The sequence below is a fragment of the Benincasa hispida genome, chromosome 2 (assembly GCF_027475165.1).
Source record: "Benincasa hispida cultivar pf3 chromosome 2, pf3_genome.v1.1, whole genome shotgun sequence".
Taxonomy (NCBI): Eukaryota; Viridiplantae; Streptophyta; class Magnoliopsida; order Cucurbitales; family Cucurbitaceae; genus Benincasa; species Benincasa hispida.
In genome coordinates this window covers 13,089,408-13,108,008 of record NC_143479.1, presented here as the reverse complement: position 1 = coordinate 13,108,008, position 18,601 = coordinate 13,089,408, and the positions used below count along the sequence as shown (strand labels likewise).

General features: G+C 33.5%; 2 protein-coding genes and 1 long non-coding RNA gene across 10 annotated transcripts; 1 reads left to right on the top strand and 2 right to left on the bottom strand.

The window, feature by feature from the left end:
- Nucleotides 1-5,357: 5,357 nt before the first annotated feature.
- Nucleotides 5,358-9,319, top strand: LOC120071272 (squamosa promoter-binding-like protein 13A). 8 transcript variants are annotated; one of them, XM_090310668.1, is made up of 6 exons: nt 5,414-5,542; nt 5,697-5,784; nt 7,130-7,241; nt 7,338-7,866; nt 8,028-8,155; nt 8,578-9,319. In XM_090310668.1, the coding sequence occupies exons 4-6, from the start codon at nt 7,457-7,459 to the stop codon at nt 9,177-9,179; spliced, it is 1,140 nt and encodes a 379-aa protein (XP_090166794.1). In that variant the 5' UTR covers nt 5,414-5,542; nt 5,697-5,784; nt 7,130-7,241; nt 7,338-7,456; the 3' UTR covers nt 9,180-9,319. The 8 variants fall into 8 exon arrangements, with proteins under 8 accessions (XP_038879376.1, XP_038879374.1, XP_090166796.1 ...); XM_039023448.2 differs by lacking the exon at nt 7,130-7,241 and having other exon boundaries at nt 5,358-5,488; XM_039023446.2 differs by lacking the exon at nt 7,130-7,241 and having other exon boundaries at nt 5,358-5,542.
- Nucleotides 9,320-10,000: 681 nt separating this feature from the next.
- LOC120071275 (uncharacterized) lies at nt 10,001-11,606 on the bottom strand. Its single transcript, XR_005480198.2, has 2 exons — nt 10,979-11,606; nt 10,001-10,681 (listed from the first exon to the last, which is right to left on the bottom strand). It is a non-coding gene; the product is annotated as an uncharacterized LOC120071275 (long non-coding RNA).
- A 622-nt stretch (nt 11,607-12,228) lies between these two features.
- LOC120071274 (gamma carbonic anhydrase like 1) lies at nt 12,229-17,284 on the bottom strand. Its single transcript, XM_039023450.2, has 2 exons — nt 16,819-17,284; nt 12,229-12,963 (listed from the first exon to the last, which is right to left on the bottom strand). Exons 1-2 carry the CDS (start codon nt 17,174-17,176, stop codon nt 12,587-12,589), a joined length of 735 nt encoding a protein of 244 aa, XP_038879378.1. The 5' UTR covers nt 17,177-17,284; the 3' UTR covers nt 12,229-12,586.
- Between the last annotated feature and the right edge of the window lie 1,317 nt (nt 17,285-18,601).

Genomic DNA, 18,601 nt, shown 5'->3' with positions numbered 1-18,601 from the left:
AAGAGAAACCAGAGAACTTACAAAGAGAGAAAGGTTCCTGTAAAACAATGGTGAGTGGTATTCTTTTAATATTTTTAGCATATCTTTTAGACTATAAGCTATTGTGGTGAATGAGTAGTCAGAACGAGAATAAGAATATGTGGCCGGAATGGTCAAAGGATCAACGGACCTAGTTCCTGAGTTTGAGGCAGAATCTCACAGGATGGTCAGGGGGCTACTAGGCCTAGTTCCTGAGCCTGTGGAAGTAACCTCACATGAAATGGTCAGAAGACCGACGGGCCTAGCTTCTAAGCCCATAAGAGGGGAATCTATGTGCACGTAGAAGATAAAACGATTATGTTGAGTATTAGTTTTAACTTTTAACTATCTACCGTGTGTGTAGGTAGGGTTGAGAACAGACTCGTTCAAGACTGAGGTTTGAGTGTTGACCTTATATTATGTTATGTTTTTATTTTTATGAGTTGAAAGAAACTTGCTAAGTTGTTACCAATCACTGGGCTTAAAGCTCATGTTTTTCTCTTATGTTTTTCTTGTAGTTAGCAAAAGAGTCCAAGTTGCTACGAGAAATCGAGGTCTGCACGAATTAAAATGTTACTAGATTAGTTGTAATTGGGGCAGGACTAATGTTGTAAAATTTATCTAACTTGTATAAACTAATTTCTAAAATAAAGTTCCGCTTCCAATTGTTTTCTTAAATATCGTTGCAAGTTTATTGTTTTAAAGCAAGCTAGAAGAGTTGGGCAATAGATATCACTCAAGGGTGGTATATGTTGTCCTCATGCCTTCTTTTGGGTTCTAGAGGTGAGCTCGGGAGGGAGTGTGATACCAAGGTCCATAGCATCCAAGTAGATTTTGGCATCGAGCACCCATGACAAATAATATTATTTCCATTAATGTCAAGGGCTGCGAATTTTAATTTTGTAAGGTTTGTCATGACAACACTATCACAAAAAATTGTATTCATATTAGAAATTTAATATGTACCAAATATGCAAAATAACATTTAATTTATTAATTATAATGAAGAGAAAAAAAGGGCATACCTTTAAAACCTACCTTCAACGGGAGAAAATGAAAGAAGTTTGTGATGATAACGTGTTGTAAAATAGGAAGACTTCGCCAAAACTTCACATAATTGTGAAAGCAGATTTTCATATTGGTTTCAAACCTAATTGTTAGAGATGGATATCTGATGGTGTTTTAATTTAATTTCATTCCTTTCAAGTTTAAACTAACTAATTTTTAGTATTGAAATTGCATAATATTGTTTGTTTTAAAAAAAATTAAAATACCTTTTTATCCATAAATTTTGGATCTAATTTTTATTTGGTCTCTAAATTTTAAAATTTTTTATTTTTAGTCATCCAATTTTGAGCTCTAGGTCTTATTTTACCTTCGAGATTTGAATTTTGCTTCAATTTGGTCTCTAAGTTTCATGATTTATGCTTCTAACCTCTATTTTTTCACTAAATAATAGTCTTTGACATGATTGTCAATTAATTAATTTAAAATAATTACATATGAAGTGAGATTTTAAAATTAATTTCAATGGTGATGAAAAATTAATTATATTATATTTATTTCAAATGAAAAATTGAAGTTAAATGTGTAAATCTTGAAACCTGAGGACCTTCATTTCTCTAAAGTAAGACAACATTTAGATGTATCTTGTAAATAGTTATGTAAATGTTGATGTGAGACCATTTACAAAAGAAATGAAAAAATAATTACCAAGTAATATCAATTATTGGTAATTAATTATAAAATTAAACGACATGAGATATTTGCATACAAAAAAATTATAAATTGTTTATTATAAAATCTACATGTCTTTACCAAAAAATGACCTTGGAGCAAATAATCCACGATCTTGATAATTTTGATAGAAACTATAATATTGCTCAACGCGTGTTTGCACATCATCCTCTATATCATTTAGGGTGTGTTTGGGTGAAGATTACCCTAAGATTATAATTACCATCACTTGCTACAACAAATACTATTTTGTATTCCTCAATTAGCTACAATCAAATTAATTCAAAACCATCATTTGCTATAGTATTTACTATTTTATATTCATCATTTTTTTATTCATTGCTACGGTGTTTACTATTTTCTTCTCAAATTAAAAAAGTTTACACCTTGAACACATACTATTATAACTCAAACTAAGATAATCTATACTCATACCCAAACACAAACTATTATAATCCAACTATAATAACCTAAGACTATAATAACCAACTCTTTGCCCCAAACGTCCCTTTACTGTTTTAAGGTTTAGGGTTTGTCACACAGTTAACATCGTTGAAGGTTATTTTTTTAATGGGAAAATGCCTTTTTTATGGGGCAAACACTATTGAGTTTTTGTTTTAATTTGGTCTATTGGGTTTCAAGACCTACACTTTTAACTTCAATTTTCAATCACATTCCATCTTTAATATTGATGTCTATTAATTTATTTAAAATAAATATAGTTAATTTTAAGTTATATTTTTCATAACCATTGAAATTAAATTTAAAATTTCACCCTATATATAATTATTTTAAATTAATTTATCGACATGTATGTCAAAAATAGAAAGTGAATATTTAGTGAGAAAATCAGGGTTAAAAGTTTGTTGAAACTTAGAGACCAAATTGAAGTAAAATTCAAATCTCAATGATAAAATTATCCTAACACTCTAAAACTTAGAGCTCAAGATTGAATGACTAAAAATACAAAATTTTAAAACTTAGGGACTAAATAGAGGTTAGATTCAAAATTTATGGATAAAAATATATTTTTTTAAAAAAAATAATATTATGCAATTCCAATAAAAAAAAAAAGTTAGTTTAAGCTTTAAAAGAAATGAATTAAATTGAAAAGGGAACAAATGGAAAGGAAAGGAAGAAGAGTTAGGATAATGGAAGATTACAAACAAATAAATAAAATAAAAAGTGAGTGCTGAATCATAAAAAGCCCTGAATAATCGTTCCTAATTAATCTCCTCAAGAGACACACCATAAACAAACAAACAAAAAATAAAAAAAAAATAACCACATTTCTCTAATATTTTTTTTCCAAACTACCCCTTTCTTCTTTTCTTTTTTTTTTTTTTTCCTTTAAAACTGTTTTATCTTTCCAATTAACCCTAATAAATGAAATTGAATAAAGGATTTTAAGAATATCTTCAACTTTAGCTTTGACAAACCATCATTAATCATTACTCATTCTTTTCTTTTCAAAGTATTTGAAAGAAAGTGACTGCAATATTCATTATTATTTATTCCCCCACCACACCACCACCGGGCATCCCCTTCCCTCTCCACTACTTTTTTTTTTTTTCTTTTTTCTTTATTTTAATTATTTCCACGATGCTTTAAAAAATCATGGGCCAACTATACAGGCTCTCCTCATCGCCAAATTCCAAAATATTTACAAATATAACAAAATTTAAATCCAGTTCAATGTCATTAACAAGAGTCTATAGTTTACTACCCTTTGATTGTAATTACTAGTCCTAAAATACTATTTTAAAAACTAAATGATACAGTCAACATACGATATTTTAATCATTGAATGACTAATTAGACTAAGCTTTTAATAAAAATGTGATTGAAAATTGGCCAATATGTACACTTTAAATTTATAAATACTCATGGATGGAAACTTTGATATTGAGACCAAAACATGTTTAAATATTTTAATTATTTGAGAGTTACCTTAAGAGGGAGGTAAGGCAGTGCACAAGTAAGCGTTAAAATATTTACATTTAGAGAACAGTTAACAACATTGGGAGAATGAAGATTAATGAGAGATTTTGGAATTTTATGGTTGGCTTAGAGTCACGTGCCTTGACTCAATTTGAATAATGATATTAATTTATTAAAAATATGTGACCACATAATTATTCCTTTAATAAAGTTTGAATGGAAGAGATTGTAAACATCTGGTATAATTTAAAAAACGAAAATGCAATACATCTCTAACTCTAACTCTAACTCTAACTCTGATCGTTTTGTTTCATTTGTCCTTTTGTTTCATGATTTGTTTATTGTTATTCTGTGTGTCATTACAAATTGGCCTCCACATTTTCAACTTTTTCACTATCATTCCATTTCTTTTTTATTCCTATTCCCCGTGACAAATAATTAAATGAAAAAAAGAAAAAATCACACTTTTAAATTTCATTCAAAGTTCCCAAGAGTTGTGCATATCAGACAAGTGACAACGAGAGTTAAATATTTCAATTAGGATGCACACATATATTCTTTTATGTATATAATAGTAGGTGACAATGACAAAATAAATAAATATTAAAAAAAATAAACATAAACTCTTAATACCGTCTTGTTTGATAATTATTCGATCATTTTCATTTTTAAAAGATGTGGGGTTGTTTTTTTTCCATTTATTTACCATAGTTTTTCATATTTTTCTAAATAAACATTTAAATTTATAGTTAAATTTTTTGTAAAAAAACAAGTTTTTAAACCATATTTGATAATTATTTGATTTTTTGTTATTAATTTTTTAAAATTAAACTTATAAACACTACTCTTACCTATAATTTTTTTTCCTTTGTTATTTACTTTACGCCAATATTTTTAAAAATCAAGACAAGTTCTAAAAGCTGAAAAAAAAAAAAAAAAAACATAGTTTTTATTTTTGAAACTTGATTAATAATTCAAAGGTTAAGAAAATGTATAAACTATAGTAAGAAAATTGAAAATAAACAAATAGAAAATTTAAAAACATAAAATAAAAAAGAATATGTCTCGTCCAGTGTTTTTTAAAATTGTGTTTGTTTCGTACAATTTATTAATCTTGGTTTTAAATATTATGGGTAAATATTTAAACTCTTAACCAAATTCCAAAAAAAAAAAAAAAAAAAAAAACCTTTGAAACTTTTTTTTTAGTTTTCAAATTTTGGCTTGAATTTTAATTTGAAAATACTCGTAAAATGTAAACAAGTACAAATCAATATATAAAAGTGATGTTTATAGGCTTAATTTTGAAAAAATAAAAAACTAAAACTTAAATTATTATTGAATAGAGCCAAAATTATTGTCAAAGACCTTAAAAAAAACATATTTTTTAGTTTTTCAAAACTTACTTAGATTATGAAGGATTCAATTGATTTGCATTTGGTTCTTTCTTTTTTATCTATAGCCTAAAACTTGGTTTAGAATTTGAATTTTTTAAAAATAATAATAATAATAATTTAAGTCAACAATTAATCCAAAAGTTTGGGGAGTGAATAATAACGTTTGAAGAAAGAATATCTTAAATAACTTCATCTGATACCATCTTAATAGAGTTGCTTTCAAAACATGTCGTTTATAAATAGGAATGTTAACAAAAGGAAAGAGGTGCCGACAAAAGTTTATATGGTTGTGGAAATATTATACCAATTTGGAACATTATTTGGTGGTTGCAAAAAGAAAAAAAAGAGAGAGAGAGAGAGAGGGAGAGAGGCGACAGTGGTCAGTGAAGCTCAAATGGGTCAGCTCATCTGACATTGGCATTTAAACCTTCCTTTACTTCCCCTTTTTGGTGGTTGGGGTTCTCCCATCTTTTCAATCCTTCTCTTCTCTGTGTTTTTTACTCACTGATTTTCCATCTTTAACACAGACAACCCATTTTTATTTCCTCTTTATTCTCTTTCAGTTTTGATTTTACGTTGCGATTGCATTCCCCATTTTCATTTCAGGCATTCTTTGATGCTGCTGAACTGAGGATCATTCCGCCCCACAATGAAGATGAAGAGCTTTGATTTCAAGCAACTTAATAATGAGAAGGTGAATCCATACAATTACCATTTGTCTCTCCTTGAACTTTCAACTCAGAGCTGGGCCAATGAAAATCTAAATCCTTTTTTTCTTTTTCCCTAAATGTTTGATTTGTTTATGCTGTATAGACGAGTAGTAATCAATGCACATACAGATTTATGAATAAGAATCATCAAAAGGGGTGGGGGCAGACAGCTCACCACCAGTTTTGGGGCAAAATCATTTGCTTTCCTTTTCCCCTTGAAAAATGAACAAAAAAATATTTGCATGTTTTTCTTTTTTGTGGGGGGTTTCTAATGAGCCCTTAAGTTTAAATTCCCAAAAGAAAATTTTTAGGAAAAGGAAAAGGAAAACTCAAGTGGGGAGTTTTGTCTCTCTTTAGTCTCAAAGGGTTTTGGTATATGTACATTTATCTGTTTTTCCTTGTAATTTGTAACTCGCTTGAAACCCCAAAAAAGAAAATATGCCAAGAAATGTGAAACACAACACAATGTAGGCCTATCCCACTTCCTCTGGTTGTCTTCACCAGCATCCATTTTTGTATAACTTTCTTCATTTTCTTAGTTTGCTGAAAGTTTGAAAGCAACAAATAGCTGTCTCTTTTAATATCAACCTTTCTCCAACTTCCAAATTTTAAACAAACCCTAACCAATATGAGAATAAGGAGAGAAATAAGAAAAAGAAAAAAAGGAAAAGGAAGATAAGGTAAATTCAGAATAAAGTTGGCGGCTCTTTTTGGGCTATTCATGGAGTTGCAGTTTCCCACTTCCCTTCAACAAAAGCTCTCTCCAACTTTTTTGCATCACAGCCACCTTCAATCCTAGCTAAAATTGACATCTTGTAGACAGGTGCAACAAGTGATTCTTCTTGAGTAACCTACACCCTAGCTTTTTATGGGGGCTTTCCTCCTCCTCCTTTGGCTTTTCCCCTTGACCACAAACTTTAATTGTTTGGTGGAATCCTTGTCAGTGAATGGATGGTTGTAAAATAGCAACCCCATTTGTGTTCTGCTGCCCTAGTCTGCAAGTACTCTCATCCTTCATTTTCTTAACTCTCAACTTATTATTTTTTTTTAGTCTTGTGACTTCTTCTTCTAATTCCTCTCCAATCTACTTGGAGTTATATCTGCAACTGTAGTTTTACTACTGATATGTTTCAAGTTTGCTAAAAGGAAAGAGCCACAATCATCAATGACTTGATGTTTATTTATTTTAGTCTTTTGACGTCTTCAAAATCCTCCAATCTACTTGAAGTAATATCTGGAACTGCAACTCCACTGATGATATATTTTCAGTTTGATAAGATCAAAGAGCCATAATCACCACTGACGTGATGTTTTTGCTTTTGGTTTAAGGAAGATGCAAATAACTGCCTTAAAGATTCTGTTGCTTCAATTCTTGTATTGTTGCTGTCTGTATGATTAGTGGGCTCTGTTCTTGTTATATGCATTTCTTGTCAGCCATAAGGTACTTGATATTCATACCAATTTTGTGGACTTGGTTGTAAATAAAACTTTCCAATTTCTTGGGGATTCTTACAGCTTTATCTCATCCTTTCTTCAGATTTCTGTGTTCTTTAGTTGAATATAATCCATTCATGAAGTCATCAGAAAAGTGATTCAAACTCTGAAAAGGGTGTTCATTTTTAAGTGGAAAAGAAGTGAAGAACTGAAATATTCTCTATGGACTGGAACTTGAAGACCCCATCTTGGGATTTCACTCAATTGGAACAAGATGCATTGAAGAACATTAATACAATAGGTGCATCCAGCAGCTTTGTTGAACATAGAACGACTTCTGGGGATTTCTCGGTTGATTTGAAACTCGGCCAAGTCAATAATCTGGGAACAAAATATGTAGTCAATAAGCCAGGAGTCTTTAAAATGGCACCGTCCCCTTCAGAACCATCAAAGAGGGCAAGAGGATCTGGAAATGGGGCTCAGCCTTCGTCATGCCTTGTTGATGGATGTGTTTCAGACCTTAGCAATTATAGAGATTACCACAGGCGCCACAAGGTCTGCGAGCTCCATTCAAAGACTCCCCAGGTTACAATTGGTGGCCTAAAACAAAGATTCTGTCAGCAGTGTAGCAGGTAGACTGCAAATTTATATGCTACTTCTTTCATGATATGTTCACTTTCATATTAACACTGGCTTCCATATAGCGACTTTAATTGTCCTACACACGTCCATGCATTCTGAGTCCTATCTCTAGTGGCTTAGTTTCTCAATAACAGTTCCAATCAATATATAGGTTCCACTCACTAGACGAATTTGATGAAGGAAAGAGAAGCTGTAGGAAACGTCTCGATGGACACAATCGAAGGCGAAGGAAGCCACAGTCAGACTCCCTATCACGAAGTATTTTGTCTCCTTACCAAGGTTAGCTTGGCATTGGCATAATAAACTTGATGATTTTGCTTCTTTTGCCTTGTCAAATATTGGTTTCTTATTTTACATTCTTCTGTATTTTCCACCTTCACGGTTATCATTGGCCTAGCCATAAACTCGAAGATTTCCCTCAGTTGTCCACATGAACCAGCCAATTTACTTTAAGATAAAAAGGGAAAAGACTTAATGTCAGAACAACTTCTATTTTCTCGCTTCTGAGTTCTGATACACTTTGCTAACCCAGGTGGCTCATATGCCAATTCCATTTTATACTTCGTGAAAAAGTAGGAGATGATTTCTTTTGATATGGATCCATCTTTATGTTCTGTAGAAATGCTCAGTGGTGAAAAAGTTTGTTTTGTTATTGTGTACAAATACTTCGAGATATAACATGCCATATTTTCTGCTTTCAGGTTCTCAACTTTTACCACTTTCTACCTCACATGTCTATCCATCTACAATTGTTATGAGCCATTCCTGGTGTGATATTGCCAATAATACTCAGATCGATGCAAGGCTTCACGTTCAGCAAGAGCCAACCCACTTCCCTGATAAACACAACATCTATCTTGGATCATCGTCAAATGATAGCATCCATAAAATCGGAAAGCAGGTCACATTTATGCAAAGTGACAATCCAGAATCTTCATTCAGCCAGCCCCTTGTCACAACCATTGATTTTTCAGAAAATGGAGGTGGTCGAAGGAAAATGTTATATGACAAGTTTGCAACTCCAGGCCATGAATCGAATTGTGCTCTCTCTCTTCTGTCATCTTTGCAGACACAGTCATCTGGGATTGGTTTTAGTGAAGCCGAGCAGGACCGTCATCTTATATCCTTCCTGCAGCCATTAGATGTGAGCTTAGGTCATCACAACAGATTGGAGCCAGTTAATTCAGTACTGAATGGCAGTGTGAGTAATGCTGATATTAATTGCTCAGGAATGTTTCACATTTCATCTAATGATGGAGGGAATGATGCTCCTCCACCATCCCTTCCTTTTCACTGGCAGTAAAGTAACTTCAGTAAACAAAAACTGATCTTTTTGTGTAAAAATGAATGAGCAAACAGTGCTTCTATAAGCAAACAGTGCTTCTATAAACCCATGTTCATGATATCCAGAAGGAATTTCACTCTCATATATTTAAGTTTTAACTGCTGCCTGTCTTTTATGCTTGTGAGGCTTAACAATGATATTTCTTTCATTTCAACTTCGGTTGCTTTATGGAGTATTTTCTTACCATCCGTTTACACTGCTTTATCTGTACAGGGAAATCTTTTGTGCATATTAATCCTTCCTTTGCTCTTATATAATCAAATTTCAACAGGAAGCCCAACAACATTGCCTTTGTCTACTTGACTCCTTATTCTCTGTCTCCATTACCCTCAGGCATCAGCTTTTCCTTTGAGTTCCAACTAGAAAGGGTGTAAAAAGGCCTTTTATTTCCATTAAAAGCATAATGAAAAAGATATCTTCTCTTTTTCATCGTGGGACCATGGAAAATGAAAAGGTAAACGCCTCATGGTTCCATAAATATCTCAATCCTTCGTGGGACAATGGAAATCTTTTCATGGTCCTCCCTGGAATTGGGTTTCATAAAATGCTCGTTCGTTTTTGGGATTCCAATTTTTCATATAGTTACATTAACATCACAAATAAGAAGTCCAGCTATTGATGTAATGCAAAGCATAAAAAGAACTCGCTGACTTGTCTTTCTAAATGGGGTTTAACTTCAATCAATTACTATAATAATTTTAATTAATGTCGAATTTAATAATTCATCATGTAAGTCAACAATTACTGAAAGAAAAGGTAAAAAATAATTACTAATGAAATGTTTAAGGAATGTTATTTTTGCTATTAATAGAATTTGTGAGAGCTGAAGAACCCCCAGCAATACAATACAATTGAATTAGAAGAAAGCCGGCCTTTTTGTCTTGTCCTTTATGTCAAGAAGAGAAATTACAATGACGATGGATTGGGTGGGAGAATTGTCTTCTTCTTCTTACTTTTCTTTCTTTCACATTATACATTCGTCTTTATTAACAAAGGACAGTAGAAGTAACTTTCTTATCTGGAGCTGTAAATTCTTTCTTCCATAGTACTTTTGTAGAAAAGAACATAGTTTTGCTATGAAGAACATCAGAGCCTCCAGTGGAATGCTTCAATTTTGCTACCCCCATTTTCATAGAAGCAATCGTCTCTTCAGAACATTCCTGGCTGCTGATTTTGGAAGAACATCAGCTGCTGTCCTATGTTATTCTGTTTTTTTTTTTTTTATTTAAAATAAAACCACAGCATCTGATCTACTTCAGCAACAGAAACTTCACCCCAGCAAAGAATGTGAAAAGATCTAAACTCAGAGGCCCTCCATCTACTCTATCATCTAAAAAGCAATCAAAAATTGGAATAGGTCTAGCATTACCAATCAAAAGGTATAGCATGGATCCTGCCCTTGTTCATCTCATTTCATCTACTGTTGGGATCCCAAATAAAAAAGAACCTCAACCTCATCTCTAAGCCATGTTAAAAAGGAGAAAATAAAAGATTATATGTAATAATAACAAGAATTAAAAATATTGTTTCTAAGCCATGTTGAAGGAGAAACGGAAAGATTAAATGTATGCAAGAACAAAAAATATGGTTTCTAAGCCATGTAACAAAAGAAGATAGAAAAATTAACTGCATAAGCAATTGGAAATTTACAACAATCGTCGATATTGGCACGGCTCAATCAAATTAAAAGACCCAATTCATAGGAGATTTGATTTGATTGAACCGTTCCAACATCGACACAATACGAGAAAACCAACCATAGATAACATGTTTTCCTTTTTGTCAGCTTTGTCTCTGTGGATAGCATCTTCGAGGTAGGAGGAAAAGAGGAATACCATGTCTAGACAGACAGAAGTGGTTGAATAAAAATACATAAACGATATGACCAAATGAGAAGAAGAGAGAGAGAAATTTATAAGTGGGATGAGCATTAGAAATTAGAATGGTTGGGATGTCTATATCTTGGCTTTAATTAGAAAAGAGACAACATATAAGAAAGAGATTTTTTTTTCCTTTTTTCTAAGAAAAATTTATCCTTGATCAGGTCTTCCACGACTGTAGATGGGTTGTGGTTGATGACTTTGTCACAATTGCATAAGGTGGCCGGTTCCTCGGCATGCTGAGTGTTTCCACTTTCAATTTCTTACAGAAAAGGACTTGAGCTAAATAATCATATATTGCCTTATTTAGTGTTTTGGTGTGCCTCAGCTAAATAATCATTATATCGTTTGGAACCTTATGTTGGGAAAACCTAGATATGAGAATGAAGTTCAAGGGTTGGTTGAGTTCATTCGTGTTGTTCTGTTAATGAGTTCCTTTTGGTTAATCGCAAGAACACTGGCTGTCCATACTTGAAGATGTAATTTTTTGACAATCTAAGTTGAAAACAATCTTCGGAGAATTTCTCCGTTTTAAATTTGATTAGGGAGAATTCTGCTAATTTTTTGTTTCCTTCTGTTGTAATAAAAAAAAAAAAGAATAAAATAAAGCACAATTAAAAAAAATAATTGCCCACTAATTGGGCTTCCTCATCAGCACGATATGTTATTTGCCTTCATACGAGGGGATTGTTGGAAACACTTTAAGATGATATGTTTGTTTATTTAAAAAAGGAGATTAATACGACCATCAATAACTAATTGGGAGTCAATGGCTAGAATATACACAAACTTTCCATCGGATCTTTTTCGTGGGAATGCCATTTTGATATATTGTTTATTAAAAGATCAGTTATTGATGTCGCCCAACTCCAAGATTGCACAATCTTGGTGCTAAAACCTAATACCTTGTCGTATTTACACCACTTTTGGATGCTGCTTAATTCATGGAGAAAGACCTAATTTTACCTAATTCTACTTTCATCTGTATTTTTTTTTTATTGATATCCCTTTCCTCAGGTCAAAGAAGACATACAAGTGAAAAAAAAATAAAATAAAATAAAAAAACCAAACCAAGACAGACACCATAGAGAAGAATAAGCAAAAACTAACCTAATATGAGCGGACAATGGAAGGGAATGTGTCATCAAACATTCCTTGAAACATTTACAGAGCCAACCTCTTAACCAAGTTTGAATAGTGCCTCGGAAATGGAAAATGTAAAAAAAACCCATACTGGGAACAACCATAAAAATGTTGTATGTAAAACATACAACAGGGGATTACAAGTCATCTGTGGATTTTAACTACCCACCGACGAGGAATCCAGGTAATAGCATAAACGTTAATCTTAAATTCTAAGAAAATCCACTTCATCCTAACTCGATCCCAGCAAAACAAACTGTCAAATGAAGGATGATTTATCATTTGGAGATATTTATTTTTCTCAACAAACAAAATGCAAATATAAGAAAGGGTTGCATCATATCATATGGTTATACCCAAGGACTTCTTGAATTTCTCAACCTCCAAGTATACTGTTGAGTAAGGAAGAAACTCTGAGAAATGTTCCTTGCTTAGGTCATTAATTGCAACAGCAAGTTTAGGAATTTCCAATGTCTCCTCGTGGGTCAACGTTCTGACAAACCTTGCTGGGTTTCCTGCCCAAAGTTCACCACTGGGAATTCTCCTTCCTGGGGGAACCACGGACCCAGCTTCAAGAATAGAGTGGGTCTCGACCAGGGAGCCTTCCATGAGGATGGAATGTTGCCCGATAATGCATTCTGGCTCAATTATGCATGACCGCAACAGACTATATGCACCAATGGTGACGAATCTCTCTATGGAAGTCGCTGCTGGGAGTCCTGGATTGACACATAAGGGAAAATTTAGACATGGCATGGACTAGAAAACATTAAGATGCCACAAACTGAAAAGAGGATGTAACCAGCATTACAAATTTTATTCATCTTTATAAACAAGGGCCTTTTCTCTCCAATAAGATAGTCATTTTCTCCAAACTGAGGGGTTATCGATTATGAATTAAGACCAAGAAACTTGGTCAACTTAGATGACTTGCACCTCTCATTTCTATCATTTAGAACTTTCTCAATTCTCACCTGTTTCCTTCACAGTATATAGTAATTTTTTAACCAAAAAAAAAAAAAAAAAAAAAAAAAAGGAGAGAGAGAGAGAGAGAAAGAGAGAGATAAAAAAATATATATATACGTTTTAAACGGCTGAAGTTTCATATTTTGGACTGATCACATGAATAACAAAAACCAACTTAGTAAACTTAGGTTTGGCTATTATCCAGTTTGTCATAAGTGATAAGACATTACTGGAATTTCAGCTTTTACATCCAGACTTACAGAGACAAGAAAGTGACTTAAATACAAGACAGAGAAGGAAATATTTGAAGACTTGTGCACTTCAACCCCAATACTGAAAGAGGCAATACCATGCACTTGAATGTATGAATATCATATCATAAGCAAATTCAAACCCCAAAATTTGTAGGCTAAACCCCCCTTTGAACCTACAAGAGTACAGGAGAAGCAACTTAACAACCTGTGCACTACTGCATTTGTACCATCCCATAGGTCAGCTCTATATCTCCCTCTTTACACCTCTCTATCCATAGCCTTCCTCTGCCTCCATTTTACTTCCCTCTTTGACTCTCTCTATCCATCACTCTTTCTCTATCACCCAACTCTCTTGTTCCTTCTCCCATTCCCTCTCTCTCCACCTTGCTCTGTCTCTCTCTTTATCTCTTACTCCTCCTCTGTCTTTCTCCTTGTCTATCCCATCATAACCCCCCAACTCTATCCACTAATTGTTAAATGATGATATAATTCCTTACAATGTCATGCATAAGCATAGATCTCAATGAAGATCCTAGAGAGGAACTGCCAAGAAAATAAGAAATTTGACAAATCCCTGACGTAGAACTAACCTCTATTAGGAACTTTTGATCATAACAAATAAGGAGAGACAAAAAAGGGAAGTGAACGATAAAAAAAAATAGTGTACAATACAATAAGTTGACAGTGTACTTTTGAGGAAGAGGTGTCAGGTTGACCAAAATGGGAAAAAATGTAACAGAAAAGAAACAATAATAAATTGTGCTCCATTAAAGAAAAAAGAAAAAAAAAAGGGGGGAAAATAAAAAGAAGAGAAGCATGATGTTTCTGCGAGAATTCTGCTCCAATAATTGAAGCAATTTGAATATATGATTTTGGAACAAAACCATCTTATCATAAATTGGGAGTGTTCTTTCCTAGAGAGCTAACAATACACATATTGATGAAATCTACAATATGTTGAACCAAGGTTACTGAAGCAATTGAAGAACACTATTCTAGAATAAGACCAATTTATCATGAAACGGGAGTATTGTGGTTGAACACAAAGAGTCATTAGTAAACAAGTAGACCAAGGTTTGATACATGATCATCGCATATGGATGGTTGCATGAAAAGAGATATAAGAAGAAGGTTGATTAACTTCTAAGCTCTTAGTTAAAACTTACTATTCCTATAGGAACTATATTTATTGAGTTTGTAATGCTTCATGTTTATCGCATCTGAAGAGTGGAGAACAATGCTTGGACTGGTTGTAAATTCTGTGGAGCCTTTAGGGAGAGTTATTTTCATCCATAAAGTAAATAATAGTGTCCCAAAAAATGTGATGGAAGTGAAGAAAGTTTATCTCTATGTAATTAATGTTTTACCCTGAAGTGACATGACATATTCTTTTTTGAACGTGTTCTTAGAGATATTTTGAGAAGCAAAACAATCACATCTGTACCAATTACCACATCCTTCTCAATGGTTAGAACAGGCGTTAAAGGATGTCAAGATCCCAAATATAGGGAGAATACTAAGGAGGTCTACACCTCAGATCTTATATTTATAATTGTACTGATGTGTTGAATATGATGAGATGATTCACCTATCAAACAAGTTCATAAGGCTGATTGATACTTGAATTTGACTTCTTTTCTTTAGAACAAGAAACAAGAATTACTTCTCATGTTAAATGTTCAACATTAATTGTCAAGAGAGGTACTTGAGAAAGATGTTTAGTTCATATGAAAGGAATGATAACAAGTGGGCAAGAAGCCCTCAAGGAGCATCCCCATTGGCTAAGGTCCGTGGTCTTTGAATAACATCCACACATAAGTCACATGTTTAGATCTTTTTAGATTACCAGACATAAGGCTCAAACCCTGGTCCGGAATACTTTGGCGTGGCCCAACAACCGCTGAAGCACCAGGTCATCTTCACATGTTCAGATCTTAGAGTGAGCTTATTGCAAGGAAACTGTAATATCACAAATTTTCAGGTAAATCTAAAATAATTATTTTAATTATTTGGTTGTATTTTGAAATTTTGTGATTACTTGAGTTATTGGGTGGAGATAATTCAAGTCTTGGGTGGGACCAAGGGGCAAAATAGTGCAAGCAAGTAGTTCAAACTTCAAAGTGCATAGATGCTAACATTTTGTGCCACAACTTTGTTCACTCATATGGTTTCAAGTTTGAATTTAAGTTCTTAGATTTGCAGAGGGAAAGAAAAAAACTCCAACGAGATATATTGATGAGGGCTTGGATAAAACTAAAGAAACAGCCATTTGTTTTTAGGTAATCCAAATGTCTAGTAATCTAAAAGTCTGGAAATAAAGAATGCACGGGTATCTAAATACGTGAAAAATAAAGGACAACAACACCATGTACAAAGTTCCCTAATATGACACCTTAGGCATTGCTCATTCCAGTGATTCTTTCAAAATCAACTGAGACATCAATCCTCGATCAAAAGTAAAAGAAACCAAGGCAAAATAGACCTTCAATGATTCATGTCTACCAATAATCACTGTAAACCAGAGTGATGGAGCTTGTTACTCTATAGACTTCTAAACCAAACAAAATCTAAAAGAGATAAAGAAAATAGTACCTCGAACAACTACAAAGAGAAAGAGGAGGATGGAGATAGCCTCTATCCCAACCAACCAACTCTAAAGTAATCAAAACCTCCATTGCAGTTTACTAATCATGTGGAGCATTTATCACACAGACGCACATTAAAAAAATGGCAAAGACGACTTATTCTACTGGCAGACTATGGTATGTATGAAGTTCAAAGTTCAATCACGTGTACGTAATTCATACAGTATTTAGGAGTTATACGAGATATTCTACAATAACGACCCAGTTCAAAGTTAAGATGATCACACATTTCCAATGGCAAGACTCAATTGCTTAGTTTTTAAATGGCAAGACGCTATTGCTGAAACCTCATTTCCCAGTTAAAAATCTTGATTGTCCATCACGTCAATCAAGGACGCAGAAATTATGCGCATATTTCCCACAGACACTAGCTCCAATTACTCGAATCTACCAAGTCTCCAGAAAAACACAATCTAGATACTTACATTCGAGTTTTTAGATTAACAAGAAAAAAATATGGCGTCAGCTACTCAAAAGATCCATAATTTCAAGAATTCAGAATTTTTTTGAAGATTTAATCACTATCCCTGGAGATGCTCGTTAAACAAACAGATACTAGAAATTGCGAGTGCAGTAATCAAAGAACCCTTTTCTCAGTCACATTTTCACATGACAGAGGAAAACAATCACCAAACAACGAAATTCGAGAAAAACCAATAACTGGAAATAACGGGAAAAATCACATGAAAACATGTAAGCTGAATTGAACCTGTTGGGGAGGACCAAGCAGCATGGAGGACGCACCGTTCCTGCACATTAGAGCAAAACCCGACTGTAATCTTGTTGAGATCGCCGCGGAGAACGGAACCCGCCCAAACAGAGGCCCCGTCGCAGACGTTAACCTGTCCGGCAAGGACCACATTAGGGGCAACATAGGCATCGACTGCGATTTTGGGGAGCCACTGGCCGAGCGGGATTATCTGTCTTTGACCTCTATAGTCCCACTTGACTCGATCCGGTGAGGGCGCGATCGTCTTCGACACTTCCGTCGCGAAAGCACGGTGGAGTTGATTGTTCGCAACCGCTGAGGCAATTGCCTTCCTGGAAAAACGAGCTACAGCTGCCATTTCTAGAGCAGAAGCGAGCGTGGTCTGTGATTCAGCTGATGGCAAGTCGGAGAGGGCGATACAATCATCCGTCTTTGCTGTTTAAATGGGCCAAAGTTGTGAATGGGCTTTAGACCATTATGGTCTACACTAAACGGCCCGTAAACGTAAATTTAACTTTCGAAATGGGATAGTTGCACAAATAATGATCAAACCCAAAATAATAAAAGATGTAGCATAAAAATAAACATATTAAGAATATGATCTAAAATTAATGTCAGATATCATTGATAGCTACTACTAATGATAGTCATATTGGTAAATGACTAAAAAGCTCACACGCAGCTCACCATTTCGCGTTTCTTGTTTCGATTTTCTTAAATTGAAAACTATCACTAATAGTGATTGTCTGTTATAGTCACTAATAGCTATTATAAGTTGTTATCACCAATAGCTGCTATTAGTAATAGCTTTCAATTTGAGAAATATTAATGCAACCTTGAAATAGTAACACTTGAAATATTAGTTTTCAATTTGCTATCATTAGCTATCATTGATACACTTTCATCAATTAGAATCAAACTTGAAATATTAATACTCCAGCTATTAGCGACTATCAATGGTAGATTTTTATAAATAGTTATCAACTTTGAAAGGAAACTATCAACTTTCAAAGAGATGAATCTTTAACTCTATAAGTGATAGAAGTCTACCAATGAGAAATCTATAAGTGACTATCACTGATGTCTACCTAAGTCAGCACCAATATCATTAATATCATTCATTTAATTGATGCATACTTAAGTCATATCGTTGATATACATATATTACTAATAGCTTATATTAGGGAATATCACTAATATGCTCTATCAGTGGCTATCACGAATAGCTTTTAACAGTAGTTATTAATGATAGACTTTCATCAAATGGAATCGGCTTTTTATATCATTGATATTATCGATATATGAATATCACCTCAGTTCTATCCCCTATATCACTGATATAACTTATATCGTGATTGATAGCTTCTATCACTGATAACATGTTATCAGAGATAACTTTTGTCATTCATTTTTACCATCAAATTGTAGGGTTTAAAGCCCACACAGTGGTAGACAATTAGAGAACTAAACCTCATTTTTAATTAACAAATAAAATACCCATGCATCAACAAATCTTACAGTATTCTAATAAGGTAAATCTACTATAAAACTTAGGTTATAATATGCTAAAAAATTTGAATAAACCTACGGAGAATAGGAATTATGAAACAAACCTACGCTGTGACTCTAGAGAGCTTCACCAATTCTTCTTAGTAATGCATCAAGATCAGGATCTCTTCAATCCAAGCAACACCACCACTATGGTTTCACCGACATTCTCTTCGGATTGAAAATAGAAGACTTGTGGGAGTCTTTTCTTGGAAGGGGAAAAAAAGAACTCCTT

Coding starts and splice junctions, on each gene's coding strand:
- LOC120071274 (XM_039023450.2), bottom strand. CDS start 17,176: ATGGCAGCTGTAGCTCGTTTTTCCAGGAAGGCAATTGCCTCAGCGGTT. Junction 12,964..16,818: donor TGCTTGGTCCTCCCCAACAG/GTTCAATTCAGC, acceptor GTGTCAATCCAG/GACTCCCAGCAGCGACTTCC.
- LOC120071272 (XM_039023448.2), top strand. CDS start 7,457: ATGGACTGGAACTTGAAGACCCCATCTTGGGATTTCACTCAATTGGAA. Junction 7,867..8,027: donor TTCTGTCAGCAGTGTAGCAG/GTAGACTGCAAA, acceptor ATCAATATATAG/GTTCCACTCACTAGACGAAT. Junction 8,156..8,577: donor TATTTTGTCTCCTTACCAAG/GTTAGCTTGGCA, acceptor TTCTGCTTTCAG/GTTCTCAACTTTTACCACTT.